The sequence below is a fragment of the Falco peregrinus genome, chromosome 2 (assembly GCF_023634155.1).
Source record: "Falco peregrinus isolate bFalPer1 chromosome 2, bFalPer1.pri, whole genome shotgun sequence".
Lineage (NCBI taxonomy): Eukaryota > Metazoa > Chordata > Aves > Falconiformes > Falconidae > Falco > Falco peregrinus.
Window position 1 is genome coordinate 105,572,857 of NC_073722.1, and position 18,896 is coordinate 105,591,752.

At 53.0% G+C, this 18,896-nt stretch overlaps 1 protein-coding gene across 1 annotated transcript in view; it reads left to right on the forward strand.

Moving 5' to 3' along the window:
• CUX1 (cut like homeobox 1) overlaps positions 1 to 18,896 on the forward strand; it is a 281,435-nt gene that overhangs the window by 259,472 nt on the left and 3,067 nt on the right. The window contains exons 15-21 of the mRNA XM_055797921.1: positions 9,077 to 9,213; positions 9,702 to 9,768; positions 11,008 to 11,120; positions 11,625 to 11,741; positions 14,007 to 14,090; positions 14,594 to 14,650; positions 17,694 to 17,774. Of these exons, the coding sequence (XP_055653896.1) occupies positions 9,077 to 9,213; positions 9,702 to 9,768; positions 11,008 to 11,120; positions 11,625 to 11,741; positions 14,007 to 14,090; positions 14,594 to 14,650; positions 17,694 to 17,774 (656 nt within the window). The remainder of the gene's footprint in view (positions 1 to 9,076; positions 9,214 to 9,701; positions 9,769 to 11,007; positions 11,121 to 11,624; positions 11,742 to 14,006; positions 14,091 to 14,593; positions 14,651 to 17,693; positions 17,775 to 18,896) is intronic.

Here is an 18,896-nt window from a genome sequence, read left to right on the forward strand (position 1 = left end):
CAGGGGAGGAGGACTTTCTGATTTCTGGGAGGTGGGGGGAATGTTTTCAATACCTTAAATATTGAAGTGTTAGATTTCCAAACCGTATCCTTTTTTCAGGGAAGTTCAAGTGTGATGATTCCTGCTGCAGTCAGCGGGAGGTGGACACCTGGCTTCATAGATGGGAAAGACGTATTTTGGGTCTGAGACTGCAAGGGGGATTGTATTGAGCGCTGTAATGATATCTTAGCTAATTTGTAAAAATTAAAGACATTGAAGTCAGAAATGCTTTAGATTCAAAAATGAAAATGTAAAAGAATTTTCCCAGATATTTGGCTCACTATTTTTGCAGATACTTTATACAAAGATAAATTTCTTTTCTAGTGCCTTATGAGATGATGTTCCTATATATATACGCTCAGTATTTACAGAGTGTAGAGTCTGAGGTTTGGTAAGGAACAGATGTTGTAATCCATCGGTGAATTCTGTTTTAAAAACTGGAATAAATCTTTAGCTTGAGTATTCTGGGTTTCAGGTAGAGCGTGTGTGTGGATGACTGGGTGCTGCTGCTTTACCTGGCGTGCTCGTGTCTGGGTTTTGAATCGTGAATTGGAGGTTATTTGGGGGGTTATTTATGCACATCATCCCTGCGGTACCTACCTTACACTTTTTTCCTACCAGGCTGTAAGCTCTTGTGTCCTGTGCCTCCTTGTAGGATGTTGACTAGGGCTGGGCTGGAAATCTGCTGTAGTTCTGTCCCAGAAAGTCTAGCTGAGAGCAAGGGGTCAGGCTGGGCTTCCCAGCGTGCCCCCCACCCCCACCCCCAGCCATGGCCAGGATCCATCCGGCGCTGCCAGCTCGGGCACCCTGGTGCAGCGCAGCGCTTTGCCCACGGCAGCGGTGGCGTTCGGTGTGTGTCTTTAGCTTTGATTAATTCTGCAGGAGTGGGTGCGGTGCTCTTCCAAATGTATCAAAAATGCTATTTCATGCCTTCATTGCTTTATAAATGTGTGTTTTCCGCTTTTGAAACGTCTGTGACAGGTTGTGCCGCGTGATGTAAAGGTTCTAGGTGTAACATTTCTTTTCCCCCTGCTTTTTAACAACTGGTCAAACCATTGGTTGCTATAAATGACATTATCTTGTATCATTTTGCCCTAATCATTTTAAGCCTGATACTAAACAGCTACACTTTTAAAGTGCTATGTCTCAAGTTGGTTAATTGCTGTATTTATAACCTGCACTTTTCTTTAGGTACGGTGATAGTGGCACCGAGCTGCTAAAATCACACACATGGTCATAAGCAAACGATGCCTGATACTTGTAGAAGTGCAGGCTGGGTGCAGAAGGAGCTGGAGAGGGTTCATTGTAGCTCAGAAGCATGCATGCAGGGTTAAGCCAGGCTGTCCTCTCAAGTCTAAATCTTCAAAAGTTTCTTTTTTGGAAACCAGGAAGGAAGCCAAAACCCCAAGGATGCATCTCAGAAATCAGGAGCAGATACTTAACAGTCTTCCTTGGAGATCGTTGGATCTTCCGTGATAGCTTCATTGGTAGCCCTTCAAAAGGGTTTTTAAAATCTCCTTTTCCAAAGAGGTCTACACTCTCTGTTCCCACAGACCCTTACTGGTCAGCACTGGGGCTTACCTGTACGTCACCACTGGTCCTGCTGGAAAACAGCTGCTTCTGGAGTGAGATGCTGTAGCAAGGGTGAGGCTTTACGTAGGAAATATTACAGGCATTTGCCGAGTTAATGGGAGAAATCCTTCTTTGTTGTATCCTTAGGTGCAGGAGTAAGTTAGCACCCGCTGAGCACCTCGGTGCCACAGGTACTGGCCGTGGGCCTGATCCTGCCCCGCAGTCAGCCAGGGGCAGTTTGTCTTTCAGTGGGAAGGGGTGTGTTTTTTCACAGGGCATCGTGGTCCCACCAGGTAAGAACTCGCTGTGAGCAGCCGATGTGGTGCTTTTGGGCCACACTTCTTTCCATTTTGAAATGCTATTGTTTTCTTCTAAGTATTTCTGTTTTAATGGAAGTGGTGAAGAAACTGTACTTGCCAACAGAGGGCTTCAGAAAACATGATTTGATTACAGTAGAGCATTTTATTTGCTTTTTGCTCCAAGCTATGGGAAACTGATAAGAAAATTCAAACTGTTCTCTTGAACTCTTCCTAGTTACCCATGTAATTATCTTAGTACCCTTGGAAATAATCCGTTCTTCTATGAAATCTCTATCCTTACAGGGTGAATTTATTAAGCAGTACTGTGTTTCTTTGCTGGGGGCTGTTTATTTTGGAATGGCTGGGCCAGGAGGAAAGGGAAGGACAAATCCTTCAAACCTCTCCTTCCCAGCAGGCCCTCAAAATGTGAAAAGAGGGGGGGGAAAGAAGGGGAGGGAGCAAAAGTCTTGCCTGCGCCTCCTCTGCCGGCAGCCGGCGCCTGGGGAGCTGGGTAGCCATGTGCTGAGCACGGGCACTCGGCTTGCTGCAGTCATGTAGCTCATTTTTGCTCTTCCCCAAGGCCGCTTTCCCAGATGTATCTACAGGCGCTGGTGAAAAAAGCTGCAGGGGACTCAAAGAAGGATGCTTGTGTGTCGTAATGAGCGTGGCAGCTAGGGTGAGAGGTTTTCTCCCCGTGCTCCCAGCCCTTTGTCACTTGGGCAGATGAAGTCTCAAATTTTGTCCTCAAGGTGTTGGATGCGATCTGGTTTCTACTGTCCCTACTTCTTCTGGTCTTCTTGAGAGCACACAAAAGTAAAAATACAAAGGGTTGTTCTTGCTGCCTTCACTGGTGCCAGTCCAGGCCTTGCTGTCTCAGACTGCACATCTACATATGTCCCTCGGGGATGTCACTGAAGGTTCCCATCTTCTTTTACAGCTTCTGTATCTGCAGAGCAACCCCATCACTTCATTCCTGGAGCTTTTTCAGGGCTGGTAGCAAACTGTGGCTAAAGACTAGGTAGATTGTGCTAGGAGTTGCAGATGGCTTTTAGAGATGTCATTCTTTTTATCACCTGCTTGCTTTTTTTGCCCTTTCAGAAAGCTTCCAGAAGGCCTGATCAGTGAATAATCTTGTGGCAGGTACAGAAATTAGAGAAAGGGCAGCCTAATGCTACCCATGAGCAAAGTTGCAGGTTGAGATGATTCCCAGATTAACATTATCTAGGCATTTCAGCTGCTTGGGTGCTCCTGGAGCTGACTAACCTTTCCTCCCTCCCTGGAGATTTCTAGAGGTTGTTTGAAAATGTCCCAAAAGCCCAGTTCTTGTGTGACTTCTGCAGTGTTGGTGGGATCTCTGGAACACTTGATCTCCAGTATCTTTATTCACTCTGGGGAGATTCTTGGAAGAATATACACCCTTCGGGTGATGATTTTGCATTGCCTTACGTGAGGCGAGGTGGACCTCAGAAGCTGGCTCAGTTGGGCTTTTCTGCTACAACCCGTGCTTCAGCCTTTACTTCTGAACAGATTTGCACCTCAGAGGACTCTGCTTAATTTGAGAGACAGGGCTCTGATGCCTTGTAGAAGAGAAATATTCAATCATTGCCTGCCTTGTCCCCTTTCTCAGCCTACCGACAGCTCACAGCAGTGGTGGCCCCAAGGAAAAGCCTTTGCATAAAAGTTGAGTCAGATTGAATGACTCCCACGTGACTCTGTACCGTGCAGAAATGTTGTCCCACGCTACAAAAGGGTCAAGACAGAACCAGAACCTTTGAGATGTACAACACTGAAAGGCCTTTGGCAGCCTTCCTGTTGCGGGAAGGGTTTTGGCTCAGATCTTTCTTCCTTGGCATCTTCGTGGACCAAGAAAAGGACAGAGAAAATCACCTGGTTCATCCAGGACTGAATCTGCAGCGTATGGACCATGTCCCCCTCATTCCTCCAGCTACAAAGCGCTGAGTCAAGTCACCTCCTTTGATTCTCCTGGAAGGGGAGCAGGACTTTGGGCAATAACAGAACTGTCTTTTTCAGACTTCCTTAAAAGGTAAATGCCAAGTATTTCAAGAGTCTTAGTTTATGTATAAACCTGGGCGCTCTGGCATCAGGTAGGACCGGAGGTAAGACTTTGTTGGTTTGAGAAGGCCCACGGGAGGGAGATGCCAGCGAGTGCCTTAGCACTTATTCCTGCATGGTGAAGAACGATGATTGCAGCTTTTAAGTAACTGTCCGCAGCAACCCAGTCATTAACTGGAGTGACCCAACATGGGGAAGGGTGAACGAGCTGGAAAAATCAAAGGGCCTGTGGCAGACTCGGTTTTCTGCTTCTTCCTTTGGCTCCCATTCCTCGTCCTGGCACATTCAGACTCAGTGTTTGTGTTGAATGAGTCTCCAGCTCTGTGCCTGGATTTCTCAGCCTTCATGTCAAGGTGCTCCCAGCTTTAGTTATCTTACCATCATCTTCCTTCCAGTCAATAAAATAGACTGAAAACCTTTGAAGTAGTGGGTTTCAATGCACTTCAGTTGACTTCTGAGAGGATAGTTTTTCAAAGAAAGCTCCTAGCGTGCCACATCACCTCTCTGCTTGTTTTATTATTTTACAGTTATGTAAATTGAAGGAGGCCAGACAGTAATGGAGGGAGATTAAAAAGTTACCATCAGGCAAATCAGGGTGTGAACTTGCAGAGCATCAGCTAATTTGCAGTAACTGCCCATGTGTGTGCTCCTACCCTGCAGATCCCTTCAGCAATTCCACTTACTTCTCATTTCCTTCAGGCTCAGAGGATGCACATGAGCAGTTACTCCGGTCTCATGGATGTGTAGCAAGTTACAGCCTATCTCACCCCAAGGTGATTTATTCATCTGTCTGCATCCCCAGTAATCAAGCCACCATCTTATGGAAAGATTGCCTCTCATTTATTTATGTCTGGCCTTATAACTTCAAACTAAGTTGCTAGTATGTCTTAATTTTCTCCATCTGTGAAAACAGATGCTGTTTATTTTGGATGATTTGCCAAGGGAGTCCAGTTGCTGGGGCTTGTTACAGGAGTCAAAGTTGCTGTTGCTCTGTGATGGCGCTGGGCTGGCTGGCTCACAGGCGCTTCTGATGAGCCCCTGCATCTGCTGGGCTCGGTGCTCCCTGTGAACATGCTTGGGCAGCTGGGGGCTCCGGGACTTCTTTCCCCTTGACAGTCACTAAAAGGATTTGAACTTGCAGCTTTGGAGCAGCGCAAGACTGATGGGGCTATCCGCCGTGAAAGAAGTGTGAGATTCCGCTGAATATTTTATTCTCATGTTAGGACTGTTTTGTTTCCCCTCCGCATGAGACACCTTTGTGTCTCACCACACGGCCTGTCCGCACAGACACTTCACATTTTTGGAGAAACACTCATCCCACGGCGATGTCACCTGTGGCTGTGCTCCTCAGGCAGCGGCTTGGAGGTACCGTTAGACTTCCCAGGACAGACGGCCTCCGTACAGCACACTCCGCGCGCGGGGGCTTTTCCTAATCTCTCCTTCAGTTTGGGGCAAGATGTGATGTTTTTCAAGAGCCTTACCAATATTATTCTTCCTGATGGATGAGCAGTCTTTTGCAAAGTGGTTGGTTCCTTGCAGAGGGCCTGATCCACCTCCCTGCTCCCGTCACGTTCCATCGGGCCACGTGCTCCATGATGCAGAAAAGACTTGAAGATCTGGTCGGGCACATCAGGGGTGTGGGAAGAGGCTTGTGGCTGATGGTTTTCCTGAAAGGTGCTTCTCTTCAAGCCCGGGATTCCCCAGGAGGATCGAGTTGTGGTGGTAGGGTACTAACCCAAGTTCAGGGGTTGGCAGCCAGAGGTCGGTGGCTGTGCTGGGGACTTGCTCCTTGCCCTGGGTTTGTCACAGGTCGTTTCCACCAAACTCCTGGGAGCCTGGAAACATTTTTCCATGACCGATGGCCAGCTCAGGTATTTAGGATCAGCGTCATGGGGAATTTGAATTAAGCAAACCCTGAACAAGGAGAGCTCACCCAACCAACCAACTGCTATCTGGGGACTTGACTAGTGTCCCATGCAAAACCCTACAGTCCCGCTCCCATCTGCTCTGCCACCTTCCCAAGGACTCCCAGGAAAGCAGAAGATCTTTTTCAGTAAAACTCCAGTCTCAGCCTCTTGTTTTTCATGTAACAGACAAGGAAAAACCAGACCAGCCTGTGCCGAGCAGCACTGGAGCGTGGCACCAGGCAAGGCAGGTGGCCCCTGCCGGCGTTTGGTTGCCCAGTTTCTTCCCAAGGTGATGGCAATGTCAGGCCCAGTTTCTCCATTGCCTCAAAAGTCAGGGATGACAGAGTCTGAGGCTAAAGACACGTGGTTTCAAATCCCAGTTTCCCCAGGGCTTCACCTTCTTTGTCCCATTATCTTCTGCTGTACCTCTCGGTCTTCTGCAGCTTTTGAGGCATTTGCACATCTGAGGGGTCAGAGCAAGGGCCTTCCAGCACAGAAGCTTAAGAGAAGACAAAGGCAGATTTTCTTTTGCTCCATCTCAATGCTTGAACTGACCTGCCTTCCTGGGAGAGCCGTCCCCCCACTGCTGGAGGTGAAGAGGTGCTGGTAGAGAAGTGATGAGCTGGTGGGTGGCCACTGCCCCTTTGAAAAAAGAAAATTATGATTAAAAACCAAACCCACCACAAAGCAACTGTGACAGGAGATGCTGAAGGGGAGATGAGAGAGAAGCTCCGTGCACTTTGGTTGCTTTCAGTGTTAGACACGGTTCCAGTCTTTTCTGTTTTCATGGATGGTTTGTAGGAGCCTGGCCAGTGCCGAGGCAGTGAAACCCAAGGGAAGGAAGGATGCAGAAACCCAAGGGAAGGAAGGGTGCAGAAACCCAAGGGAAGGAAGGATGCAGCTTTCTGTAAAACTGGGAGCCGTGTTTCTGCAGTGACCCTTCTCTCCTAACCAAACTGAAAAGCTCGGTCCATGTAACTTCAAAGCAAAAAAAAATAATAATTTAAGAGAGAAACTCAGGAGCTGGTATCCGAGGCTCAGGTCTCCTTCAGCAGGGTGCCAAAGCTCAGTGCTGCAGAGGATTTTTGGGCAGGGTGGGGGGCAGGGGGACATGTCCTGCCCCAGCCAGCCCTCTGCTCTGCTCCCAGCATCAGCTCCCAGCAGCAGCATCAGGCCCTTCGCACGATGCTCAGGGCTGCCTTGTGCAGAATTGGGCCCCACAACCCATGTTTGGCTAGTAATAGCTTCCCAATTACATTTTAATGCAATTTAAAGAGATAGCCAATTAAATAATTAACCGTAGGGAAGAGGTTTTCTTCTTTCCAAATCTTGTTAATGCAAGTATTTTGCAGCAGGCCACCCATGTTTCGGGAGCAGGCAGCGATCCCCATTTCTTGAGAAACACTGACCTCCAGTGGGACTGCACCTTTATCACAGCTGCTCCTGGTGGCTCCTCAGCCTTTGATTTGGGACCTATAAAATGCAAATAGACGGGGGGGGGGGGGAAATATCAATCCACATGTCGCGTCTGAAGCATGTGTTGCCTCCCTGTCCCTGCAGGCAGGCTTGGTCCCTTATCAATAACACTGGAATTGCATTTCTGACAAAAATGGGGAAAATTTGCACCTTGGCAAAGCTCCTGCTTCACGGGAAAGCTGGGCTGGCTTTGGGCATGGCTTCACTGGAGCCCCCATCGCTGCTGCTCTGAACCCAACCCTCCCAGCCAGACTCTGCAGGGCATCCAGCCCCATGTAAGAACCCCCCCTCCCGCCCCATGGCAGCCAATTTCAGGGTGCACGGGGCAGCTCCCATCCCAGCAGGACTGGAATTGAGCTGCACCCGTTGCACCACTCGTCTGAAGTCTTCAGAGAGGGTAGGAGGCCCTGCGGGTGCAACAGTCTGTCCTCGCTTCTCCCCCAGCGCGGCTGCTTCCCAGGCAGCCTTCGCATTTCTTGCTCCCTGGCTGTTGATAAATGAGGAATTTTTTTTGCCTTCCAGCCGTCTGGAATTTAGGGGAATAATTACAACGGGAATTATCAGGGAGGGAGTGGAACAGCTGAGACCTGAGCTTTCACCCACCTGGAAATCCAGGCGCAGAGGGATGTATCCTGCATCCCTGCGGCGGAGAGGCTGGTGGTGCAAAACACAGGGTCTGAACCTTGATCTGAGCAGGTTTTTCAGCCAGGCAGAGGCCCAGGCATTGCTGGCAACAAGGGAGAAAGGTGAAAAGGCAGATCTGTGCTGCAGGACAGGGCTGCTGCTTGCTGATGCTCTGTGTTTCGGCGTGGATTTGCAAATGGAGCAAGGAGCTTGCCCTGCGGTGCTGGTCCTGTGCCTCTCGCTGGAGCTGTGTTTTGGCCCTGACGTGTCTCTCCGTTGCTTCACATCTGGGCTGGGGTTATACGAGGGGAACGAGAGGCTTTTGTTTTGCTCCTGGAGCATTCCAGCGAGCGCCTGTTGTGGTTTAGGGCGTGGGTTTTACTCGGGGGGGGGGGGGGGGGGGGGGGGGGGAAGCAACTGGAAAGAGGGCTCGTTTGTTGAAAATTGGCCGAGAGGGGATGCTGGAGGCTGCACAGCCTCACCCAGCACCTGGGGGCAGGATTGGTCCCACCTGAGCCCCTCCTGGGAGATGTCCTTCGCCCCACTCCAACACCCACAGCAGCCATCTGCCCCGCACGTGCCTGTCCCAGTGCCCACAGCTGGGGACGTGCTGCCCAGAGCCGCCTCCATCACCCCTTTTCTGGGCAGACCAGGCCTGGGAATCAGTTTGTGGGCTCAGCTCCCCTCATTCCCCCCCAGGTCCCCCCACCCTGCCCGGCTAGGGTGCTGCCAGGTACCCCCTGCAGCACCAAAAATACCTTGCTGATGCACTTGAAGCAGCCACACGGGTGCAAGCAGCTGCCTGCTCACAATTGCCTGTGGCACTGGGACATGGCACGGGTCCTGCATCGGGATGGCAGCCCACCCTGAGGCATCACCAAGGTGGGCTGGACCCCTGCTCCCTTTCACCGGGAGCAGAGCAGCGCGGTTCTTCCTGCTGCCCCCAGAAATAAGGAGAAAAGGAGGCTGCTGCTCTGACTTGGCTTTGGTGCTCCAGGTGGGGGTTGCTCAGCTTTTCCATGTCCGCCTGGTGAAACCTGGGGGTTTGGGCCAGCCCTGGGTGATGGCCCTGGCTCTGTTTTCCAGTGCGCTGTGCGGAGCTGCAGATCCAGCTGACGGAGGCTGTGTCCACGCTGGCTGGCCAAAAGGAGCTCATCGCCAAGCTGGAGCACGACCTCAGCACCATCCAAGCCCTGTCCGCCGTGCATCGCCCGGATGCAGAGGTAACCCCGACCCACGGCGCTTGGCTCCCAGCAGTGGGCAGGGACCACTCAACGTGGCCCTGGGGGCTGACTGTCACTGATGGGGGTCAACAGCAAGCATGGGAGTTGTTTTATCACCTCTTTTTTATTTTCTTTCCTTTTTTTTTTTCTTTTTGCCTTTTTCTTTCTTTCTCATGACTCACGTAGCACAGGGTCACATCATGCCCATGCACTGGGACAGTGCTGGTGTGGGAGGGAGTGGCAGTGGTGACATCCAGGGCCCATCCAGCCCTTCTCCTTCCCAGGAAAAGGATGTGATCTGAGGGTTGAACACCACCAGCCTCTCCCTGTTGTCTCAGCCTCGATCCTTGTGGAGTGCCTGTTTTGTACGACGCTTCCCACGAGGCTATGGGTGCTGGGGTGGTAGCAAGATCCAGGAGGGGTTTGCTTTGACCAGGTGACTTTGGGTGTGTGGGAAGTGCTTAATCCCTTCTGCTTGCACTGCCCAGGGTGCGGCCATCCCCAGCCTGGAGAAGATCCCCGAGCCCATCAAGGAGGCCACGGCGCTGTTTTACGGTGGGTGCGAGGCAGGTGCGAAGCTGGAGCCGTGCTGGGAGCCAAGGTGCTGGCGGGGCCATCCTGGTGCCATGGGCGGGGATGGCAGCATGAGGATGCTCCTAAGCAGGCACAGACATCACCTGCTCCGTTTGCCCTTCACTGGGGCCGGTGATGGGTTTCCATCTGTGCCGAGTTTGCCAGTCCTCCAGCTGCTCCCAAGATGGTGCAGCGGGTACATGCCAGGCCCAGCTCTGTGCTGAGCTGGTGAAACCAGGCTGAACCAAACACCCTGCGCTTTAACTCCTGCTCTTGCCCCACCAAACCCCCTCCAGAGCCAGCGAGCTGAACATTTCCTTGACATTGGCTTGCTGCACCAAGGTCTGCAGGAGAAAATGAATCAAATAATGATGCTTGGCTCCTCTGGATGAAAACCCACTTCCTCTCCTTTTTTTTTTTTTTTTGGGGGGGGGGTTGTTTTTTGTTTTGAAAGGGTTTGAAAACACACGATAAACAGTATCACGGCAACAGTCCCACCAAGCCAAACAACCTGCAGCCACCCATCCTGCGCTATGAATAGCTCCTCTGTGCAGCCCGTTGAGTCACAGCCTCAGGGACATATTTCTCCCTGGTCCTGGATGCCTCCCACTGCCAGAGATGCAGAGTTAGGAGGGATGGCCACAGCACACACACCCCAGGCACCTGCAGAGCCCTGTCATGGGGGGCAGCCACGGGGGACACCCACAAAGTGGGGCTCCCAGGCACAGCAAGCTGGTGATGGCTGCAGGCGAGCAGCCCCTGCTTTGCTGGGCTGGCTGAAAGAGGAGAAAGTATGAAATGGAGGTGACTGTGGTGCAAGGAGGGGAAGGGGATGTGGATGGAGGGGACAGTGGTGGCACTCGGTCTTTTCTTAGGGCTACAGCTGCTGCAGAAATGACAGGGGGGGAAGAGTCTGGCAGGGGCTGGGAGGGTTGGGGTCATGGGAAGGCAGCAACAGGTTGCACCAAATAATGCAGTTGGTTTTCCCTGGGGAGTGAACCTCTCCATTCCCAGCACAAATCCCCCAAAATTTAAACAAAACAACAAAAAAAAGGCATAAAACCTAGTCGGTGTTGGAATAGCTGTGCACAGGAGTGTATCTGCCTGGGTGCCCCTGAGGTCCCGCAGCGTTGGAGGAGACACCTTGAGCAAGCCCCACTCGCTCTGCAGTGGGTGGGGGGCATCTGCCAGGTCATTTCTCATGCCAAGTGCTGTCCGCAGGTCACCCGCCGTCCCCTGGCACCTCATTCCCCGAGGGCCAGGTGGACTCGCTCCTCTCCATCATCTCCAGCCAGAGGGAACGCTTCCGGGCCAGGAACCAGGAGCTGGAGGGGGTACGTCGGGTGGGGAGGGCGGCTGGCGGGGGCTGCAGGGGCTGCAGTCTGGGGCTGGCTGCTTTAATGACCCGCGGGGAGTTCATTAGCAGCACAACGCAGGCAGTGGCACTGCAAGCAAGAAAAAAATATATTCTGCTGTTAGCAGAACCAAAGCCTCCCCCAGCCCAGCGGTGGTGCTCCAGTTCAGGGGCACGGATTGTCCCGTGGTGGCCAAGTCTCAGCACAAAGCCACCCCCAGCCCCCTTGGCTGCCCCAACCCTTCTTCAACCACGGTGGGATCAGGTTCGTTAATGGTTCCAGACTGGGGGCCCTGTTCAGTTGCAGCTGGGGCAATGTTAATTTGGGAGCAATTTTAATTCAGAGCTGGGGGATTGAAAGCTGAGAGAGGAGTGAACCCTGGCTGGTTGCACCAACTCAACCCCCGCTTCTGCCTCACACCCGGTTAGATCCTGTACTCCCCCCGGCCTCGCTGCTAACAGCCCCCTTGCTCCCCACATGCAGGAGAACCGCATGATGCAGCACACGGTGCATGCCCTGCAGAGCGAGCTGGACAACCTGAGAGCCGACAACATCAAGCTCTACGAGAAGATCAAGTTCCTGCAGAGCTACCCCGGCCGGGTGAGTGGTGGGCTGGGCTCACACGGACAGACCGACCCCCAACGCAGACCATTACCCTGGGTGTACAGGAGCAATGGGGAAATTGTACATTACCCACATGCACCTTGCATGAAAGTTAGAAAATGGGAGCTAACGGGGGTGAAAAAGGCTGCAGTGCTCTGTCTAGGGGGGCCACTGCCCAGCCTCACTGCTGGGAGGGTAATTTTTAAATGTGCTGAAGGGCGTCCGATAACTTCGATGCCAGAAGCCCAGATTCCCACCCCAAAAGGGCTGCTACAGACCCCTTGGATGCTCACTCTGGCAGCGTGATGCTCCAGCAGGCAAGTCATGGGTGCTCCTGCCCGACTGGGCAACAAGAGGTTAAATCAGGACCTGCAATAAATTCCTGCAGTTAGAGCCTGAGAAATAATTCATCCTGTCATACCTGTGCTCCTTCCCCAACACCCTGGATTTCTTGTGGCAAGCAGAGCGAGCTGCTCAGCTTCCCGCTGCCCTGGGCAGCCAGGGCCTGTCCCCAGCAGAGCAGAAACCAGCCCAAAACCACCCCAGTCATCCCAGTAATGCCAAGAGGAGGCTGGGGAGGGGGGGCAGACTTTGCTATAACCTGCTCGGTTCATGCTGTGCCCCTCAGGGGTTTCATCCCTGGGAATCCCTGGCGGGTTTGCAAGTGTGTCAGACTGCTGCACGGGGAGCTTTTGATTGCAACCACCTCCTTGGTCAGAGCTGGGCTACCGTGACCTCCAGCTTTCCTTGGAAATGCAAAAATGACAATAACAGGGGGTGGGACGTTGGTTCAAATGCCAGCTCCTCACCGTGCCTGCTGCCTGCCCTGCCACCCTCCCCCAAAGCTGCTGCCTTTCTGCACTGGCTGGACTGAGGCCATTTTATCAATGGGTATTTTAATAGCATTTGGGGATGGGAAACTCCTACAGCCGTGAAGGACCTTATTTGGTTCTTTTATTTATGTCTCAGTGATGATGCTGGGTCAGCCCCTCTGACATTTTTGCCCGTTTCTCCCGTGGAAGATCATATCCATGTTTATCTGCTGCCACAAGGCAACCCCTGAATGCCATTCACATGATCTAAAGAGCAAAAGCCTTCGACACAGCAGCACGGGGGATTGCATAATTCACCACCTAATCAGGCATGTGACACGTTAAAAATAATCATCAAAGATCATTCAATAAGGCCAGGCTATAGTGAATTCATCGCCCCTAAATTGGGAGCTGGTCTCATCGCTGGCTTCTAACTGCATGGTGACCTGTGGATCGTATTGCGGCGCGTAAGGGCATATTTGCTAAAGGTCTGCGTGCAGCGGGGTTTACCCGTGGTGAAAGAGCCACCGGCCATCGTGTTATGCCAGGCAGGACAAGCAGCAGCAGGTCCAAAAAGACCTTGGTAAATGTCAGCGTCACGGTGCTGGAGAAGGCACGGTGCTGGGGGAGAGATGGGCTAGCACCAGAGCCCCTGAGCAGGGACGTGCAGCCCGGGGAGCTGGGAGCCAGGGCTCGTGCCAGACTGTGACCATGCCTCGACATGTGGTGTCGTTTCCAGGCTGGTTTTGGGTAGGAACGGTGTGGAATCTGCAGTTCTCATGACCTGCAGAGGTAGCGTCAGCAGAACGAGGAGCAGGGATGCGCAGGCTGCAGGAGCATCCTCGGGGCTTGCTGCTGCCGTTCCTCCTCTGAGGCTGGGCAAGGGGAACCTCTGTCCCAGGAGAAGTTTAAAACCCAGCCTGTCTGAGCCGACCTAAATCTTTCACTTCTGTCAAGGAGTTTTCATTTTCCTTGTCCTTTGCCCAGCTCATAACAGCTGTATTAAACAACGATTTCCTCCCCCTAAACCACCATGTCCCTCCTACCCGCTGGCCCAGCAGCAAAGGAATTCAGAGTGGGGTTTGCACTAGCCCCAGCGGTTCCAGGTGAGCACTCTGGGGTGACACAGGTGACCATTATTTCATGGAAATGGTGAAAAATAGGGAGACACAGGTGGAGTCCCCGTGGACGAAAGGAATTTGTTAAATGGTCCCGTTGTGATGCTCCTTTGTGAAGGGGACAGATGCTGCCGGTCCTGTGGGGGAGCTCTGGGCTGTGCTGCTCCACGCTTTGGGGGTCAATTCTTCCAAATGAGGAGCTCAGGGGCACGGGGGGTGGGGTGGGGCTCTGGCCCTGTGCTGGGTGTCCGTACACCGCTTGCAGCAGGCAGGATAGGTGCAGGCAGCTCCACGAGCACCCGCTGGGTCTCACCCTGCCTTTGCTCCCACAGGGCGGCAGCAGGGACGACACGGAGCAGCGCTACTCCTCCCAGTACGAAGAGCGCCTGGACCCCTTCTCCTCCTTCAGCAGGAAGGTACAAAAAGCCCCCAGCACCCTCCCTGTGCATCAGCCCCTCTTTCTGCCGTGGGATCGCTACCTCCTGCAGCCAGGCTGGGACTCTGCCGGCACTGCTTCGGCATCCGAGCACGGCTTTGCCCAGCTCAGGAAGCAAAAAAGCCTTTGCCACGCGCCGCGGGCACCGAGCAGGTCGTTTTGCTCAGTTCTGGTTTTGCTCGCAGCAAGGTGGACCAGGCGTGTTGAAGGGAAGGAGCAGCCAGAAAATGAAACCTCTCAGGGAGATTATTTCATTGCCTGGATGAAATCCAGAGGACAGCACTCTAGAAAACAAAGCGCACTCAAATGCCATTTGCTTTAAAAAATTAAAAGAAAAAGTCATTCTGCCCACACGATGTCTCCTGTGGCTGTGTGCGTGGGGGAGTGGGAGCATCTGAGGGCACAGAGCTCCTTCCCTGATTTGCAAACCCCAAATCAGCCCTCTGAGCCTCAAAATCAGCTTCTTGTACCATTTACTTGCAGGAACGCCAGCGCAAGTACCTGAGCCTCAGTCCCTGGGATAAAGCCACGCTGAGCATGGTGAGTGGGCTGCCCCCGCCATGCCGAGTGGGTGGCAAGAGGATTGTAGCCCAGTGCCCACGCAGGGGATGCTGCTGCCGGGCTTAGCCCCGGGTGGGGGGCAGAACCCATCCCTGCTCCCCCGGGCAGAGGGGCAGACCATGCTGGGGCCGTACTGGGGCTTGGCTTAGGAGAAACCACTTTCCACCCTTGCTTTTTCCTTCCCCATTCCCCGACTCCCTCCCACAGTGTTCCCAGGGGGTCCTGGCCAGAGCGGGTGACCCAGCCAGCAATGCCACAGCCCAGGCCACTGCGGTGTCAGGGTGTGACCCAGGAGCTCGGGGACAGCGTGTGTCTCAGAGCATTGCCATGAACCACTGTGTCCCCCAGGCCGTGCCCACAGCTTCCCGGGGCAATGCTGGGAGTGGGATGCGAAGGGCTGCGGGAAGCACCTCTCCTCTCATTTGTACAGGGCTGGGGGGCTCAGCACTGCACCCCAGCCCAGGGCTGGCCTGGGGGTGAAGCCAGGTTGCACACAGCATGCAGTTTGGGTCAGCTCAGCCTGGCTCCTCACAGGAGACTCACCCGGAGAGCCCCAGCAGCCTGCACAGCTGGGGAGTGGATGTGTGACAGGCTGCAGAGGGTCCCGTGCTCCTGGGCGATGCTCTGCCTCACACAGCCCAGCATCCTCAGGCACACAGTGGTTCCTTATCACGTTTTCCAGGAAAACCTCTTCCCAGGCCCTGACCCTTGGTGCTCTGGTTCTTCCTTCCAAAAAAACATCAGGGAAAATACTGGGGAGCTGCCGATGTCTACAGCAGCAGAGGGTCCTCACCTGAGCCGTGGCGAGCGGGTGGGCTGCTGCTGCCACCGCGGGTTTTGGCTGCCGTCTCTTAGGATTGAATGCTACTTTTTGAGCTAAAAATGTGATTATTGAGAAGCTCTGACTTCTGTTTGAATTTGTGACATTAGCAGCAGGAGCAGGAGCAGGTTTGGGCTGAGTTAACCCCCGGCTATCTAGCGCAACAGAGGTTAATGTGGGACCGCTGGTCTACAACAGCCACGGAATGCAGAAATATCTTGTAATAAAGGCAAAGTTGTCATTTGCATAAAAACCAAGCAAATGCCAACATGAATATGGATTGGGTGGCGTGCCAGCACCACGGAGAATTAATGAAAGGCATTTACAAAAAAACTGACTTAGGGGAGTTATTCCTTGGGAATATTTAAGAACATAATCTTGTTTGTTACAGCAGCCTCCGCTGTGGCCATGAATAGCAAAGAAGATTTCAGCCCAGGATTGCTTTGGTGGGAGATCTGTGGGTTTTAATGCCAGCTTCGGAAAGCCCGCGTGGTGGTTGGGGAATGTGCTTATGTCCATAATGAATCCCTAGCTTTTACAGCGGGAATAAAAAGTTGCTGTGTAGGAAGGTAGGATCTGTCCTTCGTAAAGCTGCTTTTCTAGGCTGTGGTTACTCCTGACTGGCTCTTTTGAAGGGGTGGACACGAAGGTTTTCCCGTTGGGACCCCAGTGTCGTGGGCCAGAAGAGCTCGGACATCACCAGAGTCCGGCTGCTGTGTGGTGGCCTCTCCAAAACGAGGGGCTGGAGCATGACCCTGCCCGGCCCCACAGGGTTTCTAGACCCTGGAGAGCTTGGACATCTCTGCAGGCTGGCAAAGGTGGAGGGTAAACCAATGGGTAAACCTGTAGACCAGGTTTAGTGAGGTTTCAAAGATACCCAAGGAATGTCCACATTTCTGGTTGCTCTCCAAAATCCCCCAGAGCAATGTCCACCTGGCAGTCCCTACTCTGGGACTTTGCTTTGCTTTAGCCCTGGCAGTGCTGTGTGCCTTCCCAAGGGCCACTGATGCTCCTCTACCTCGTGGCAGCCGTGCTGGGGACCGGCCACAGAAGGAGGCAGCACATACATGCCCGAGAGCTGTACTCATGGCTGAGCAAGGGGGGGTGAAGTCCTTCCCTAACAGTGACAAGTAGGAAGGGCAGCAGGACAAGCTGTGGGACCCCAGGGATCTGCCCGGACCACACCAGCCTGTTAGCGGGGAGAGCAGCTAGTGGTCTGGCACACAGCTCCCCTAAAATCCTAGCCCAGCAGTGACCAGCAGCCATGAGAGCTCACATTTTCTAAGGTGCTCAGCCACCAGTGCAGCCTGGCAGAGGGTGTGCACGGCTCTCAGCCAGCATAAAGCCTCGCCGCTGCCAGAGCTGGGGGCTGCACGCTGTACCAAGCCTTTAATCCCACTTTATCGGCTCTTTGCTGCCAGTGGGTCCAGAGCCACGGCACGGGACCGTGTTGGCTGTAGGCTGAGCTGGCTGGAGGTTCGCAGGGATGCCAGGGGCTGGAGGAACATACAAACCCCAGGGTGCAGAGCAGTCACCCCTAAAATGTGCCAGGGCACTGGAGAAGCTGCCCCATCGCTGTGGGTCTGGCTACAAAATCGCCCTCTGAAGTCACTCCTGGGGTCCCGCACCAGAGCTGGGGTGCAGGCAGGGCTGCGCACCGGGGCCAGCCTTCGGGAATAGCAGCACAGCGTTTGCTCAGCTGCCCTGCCAAGGAGGCGGCGAGGGGATGCTGCAAGTCGCAAGTTCTTTGAGCTCATGAATTAAAAATACGAGAGACTTAATTACTGCCGGGGTTTCTCTCCAGAGCGACGCTGAGCTGCAGGCAAGCACTGAGTCAGGGCTGGTGCCACGGGAGCAGGTAGAGCAGGTGGAGAAAGCTGGGGTAAAGGTGGACGAATATGACCCCCCGAGAGAGTTTTTTGGGGGGAAATACCACTGTTCACAGCCCTGAATTCACCTCGATTTGGGCAATTTGGGGCTGAGAGTACAGGCACTTGTGGCAGCCACTTGAGGGAAAGCGGCCGCTCGGAGGTGGGCACGGATTGGTGGCAAAGCATCTCTCCTTGCCTATATGTTTATGTAGGGTCTAGCAGAAACAGGGCCCCGGTCTTGGCCGGGGTCTCTCCGAGCCTGTGCACGGGGACGGCTGGTTTCCACTGACCCACATTAAAATGGGTTTTTTCCGTTCTGCTCTTGCTGCAGGGGCGGCTCATCCTGTCCAATAAGACAGCTCGCACTGTTGCCTTCTTCTACACCCTGTTCCTGCATTGCCTTGTCTTCCTGGTAAGTACACGGGCCGTGGGGGGGTGGGCACCCCAATAAAATGGCAGCAAGCATCCCCTCCAGGGGGATTTTTTGCTTTTTGAAGATATTGCCCCAAGTGAGTGCGTTACAGCTGATGTATCACTGGCTCTGGAGGCACGGTGCAGCATGGCTCAGCAGGGACACGTACATGCCAGCGAATATCCCCCTGGGCTTCAAAGGGTGGGAATGGCCACCTTCACGTGGGCACAGGCTTGCCCAAGGGCAAGACCTGGAAGCCATCTGTGTCTTCATGGCATGCCTGGAAACAGCCGTGGGGCCCTGGTGCCACCGTGCTGGGAGCTCACACAGGGTTTAGCACATTTGCGTGCAGGTCTGGTTCGCCATCCCTGCACACAGGTAAGCAAGCGCTCCGCTCATCAGGCAGCAAAATTTTGATTCATTATTATGAAGCTCATACCGTAAGCAATTTTAGGAATAAAATACATCTCCACAATGCCAGCTTCTAGATCGTGTGCATTCCACCTCCCTATTTCTGGGTACATCCCTTAACCTCCTGCACGGTGGAGCATTTGCTGCCTCTCCAGGTGATGAGCTCTGGTTCTGCCCATGTTTCTTACTTGCCCTGTGGCTCTGTTTTTCTCTAGTTTTCAAATTTCCACAACTGCACATTAGGGTTGGAAGTAAAGAAGTGGAGGTCTGGTTAGGAACAGAGGCTTGAGCCAGCTCAAATGCCCTGGGAGTCAGTTGTGGTACAAACTCCTCCTGTATCCTTGCGTGGTTTCTGGGAGTTTATCTATCACTTCAGGGAAAAAAAAAAAAAAAACAAAAAAAACAAGCAAATCATCAATAATTAAATGATGAAACAAGATGAAAGACAATTCAGAACAATATTTCTATCCTGATCTCAAAGTAAAACTGACTTTGTGTTATTTTGGTGAGGAAAGGAGCGAAGAAAATAAAAAGTTAAACATCATTAAACTTTAAAGCTCTAACCTAAAAAAAAAGTAAAATTAATAAATATTACATAGCTGGAATGATCTTATTTCATCTAGACACAAAAGGGCCTGAAATCCAGCACCCAGTGCTGCCTGGGCTGGGCACGCACCGTGTCCAAGGGGGGAACGGACAAACACCCGGCTC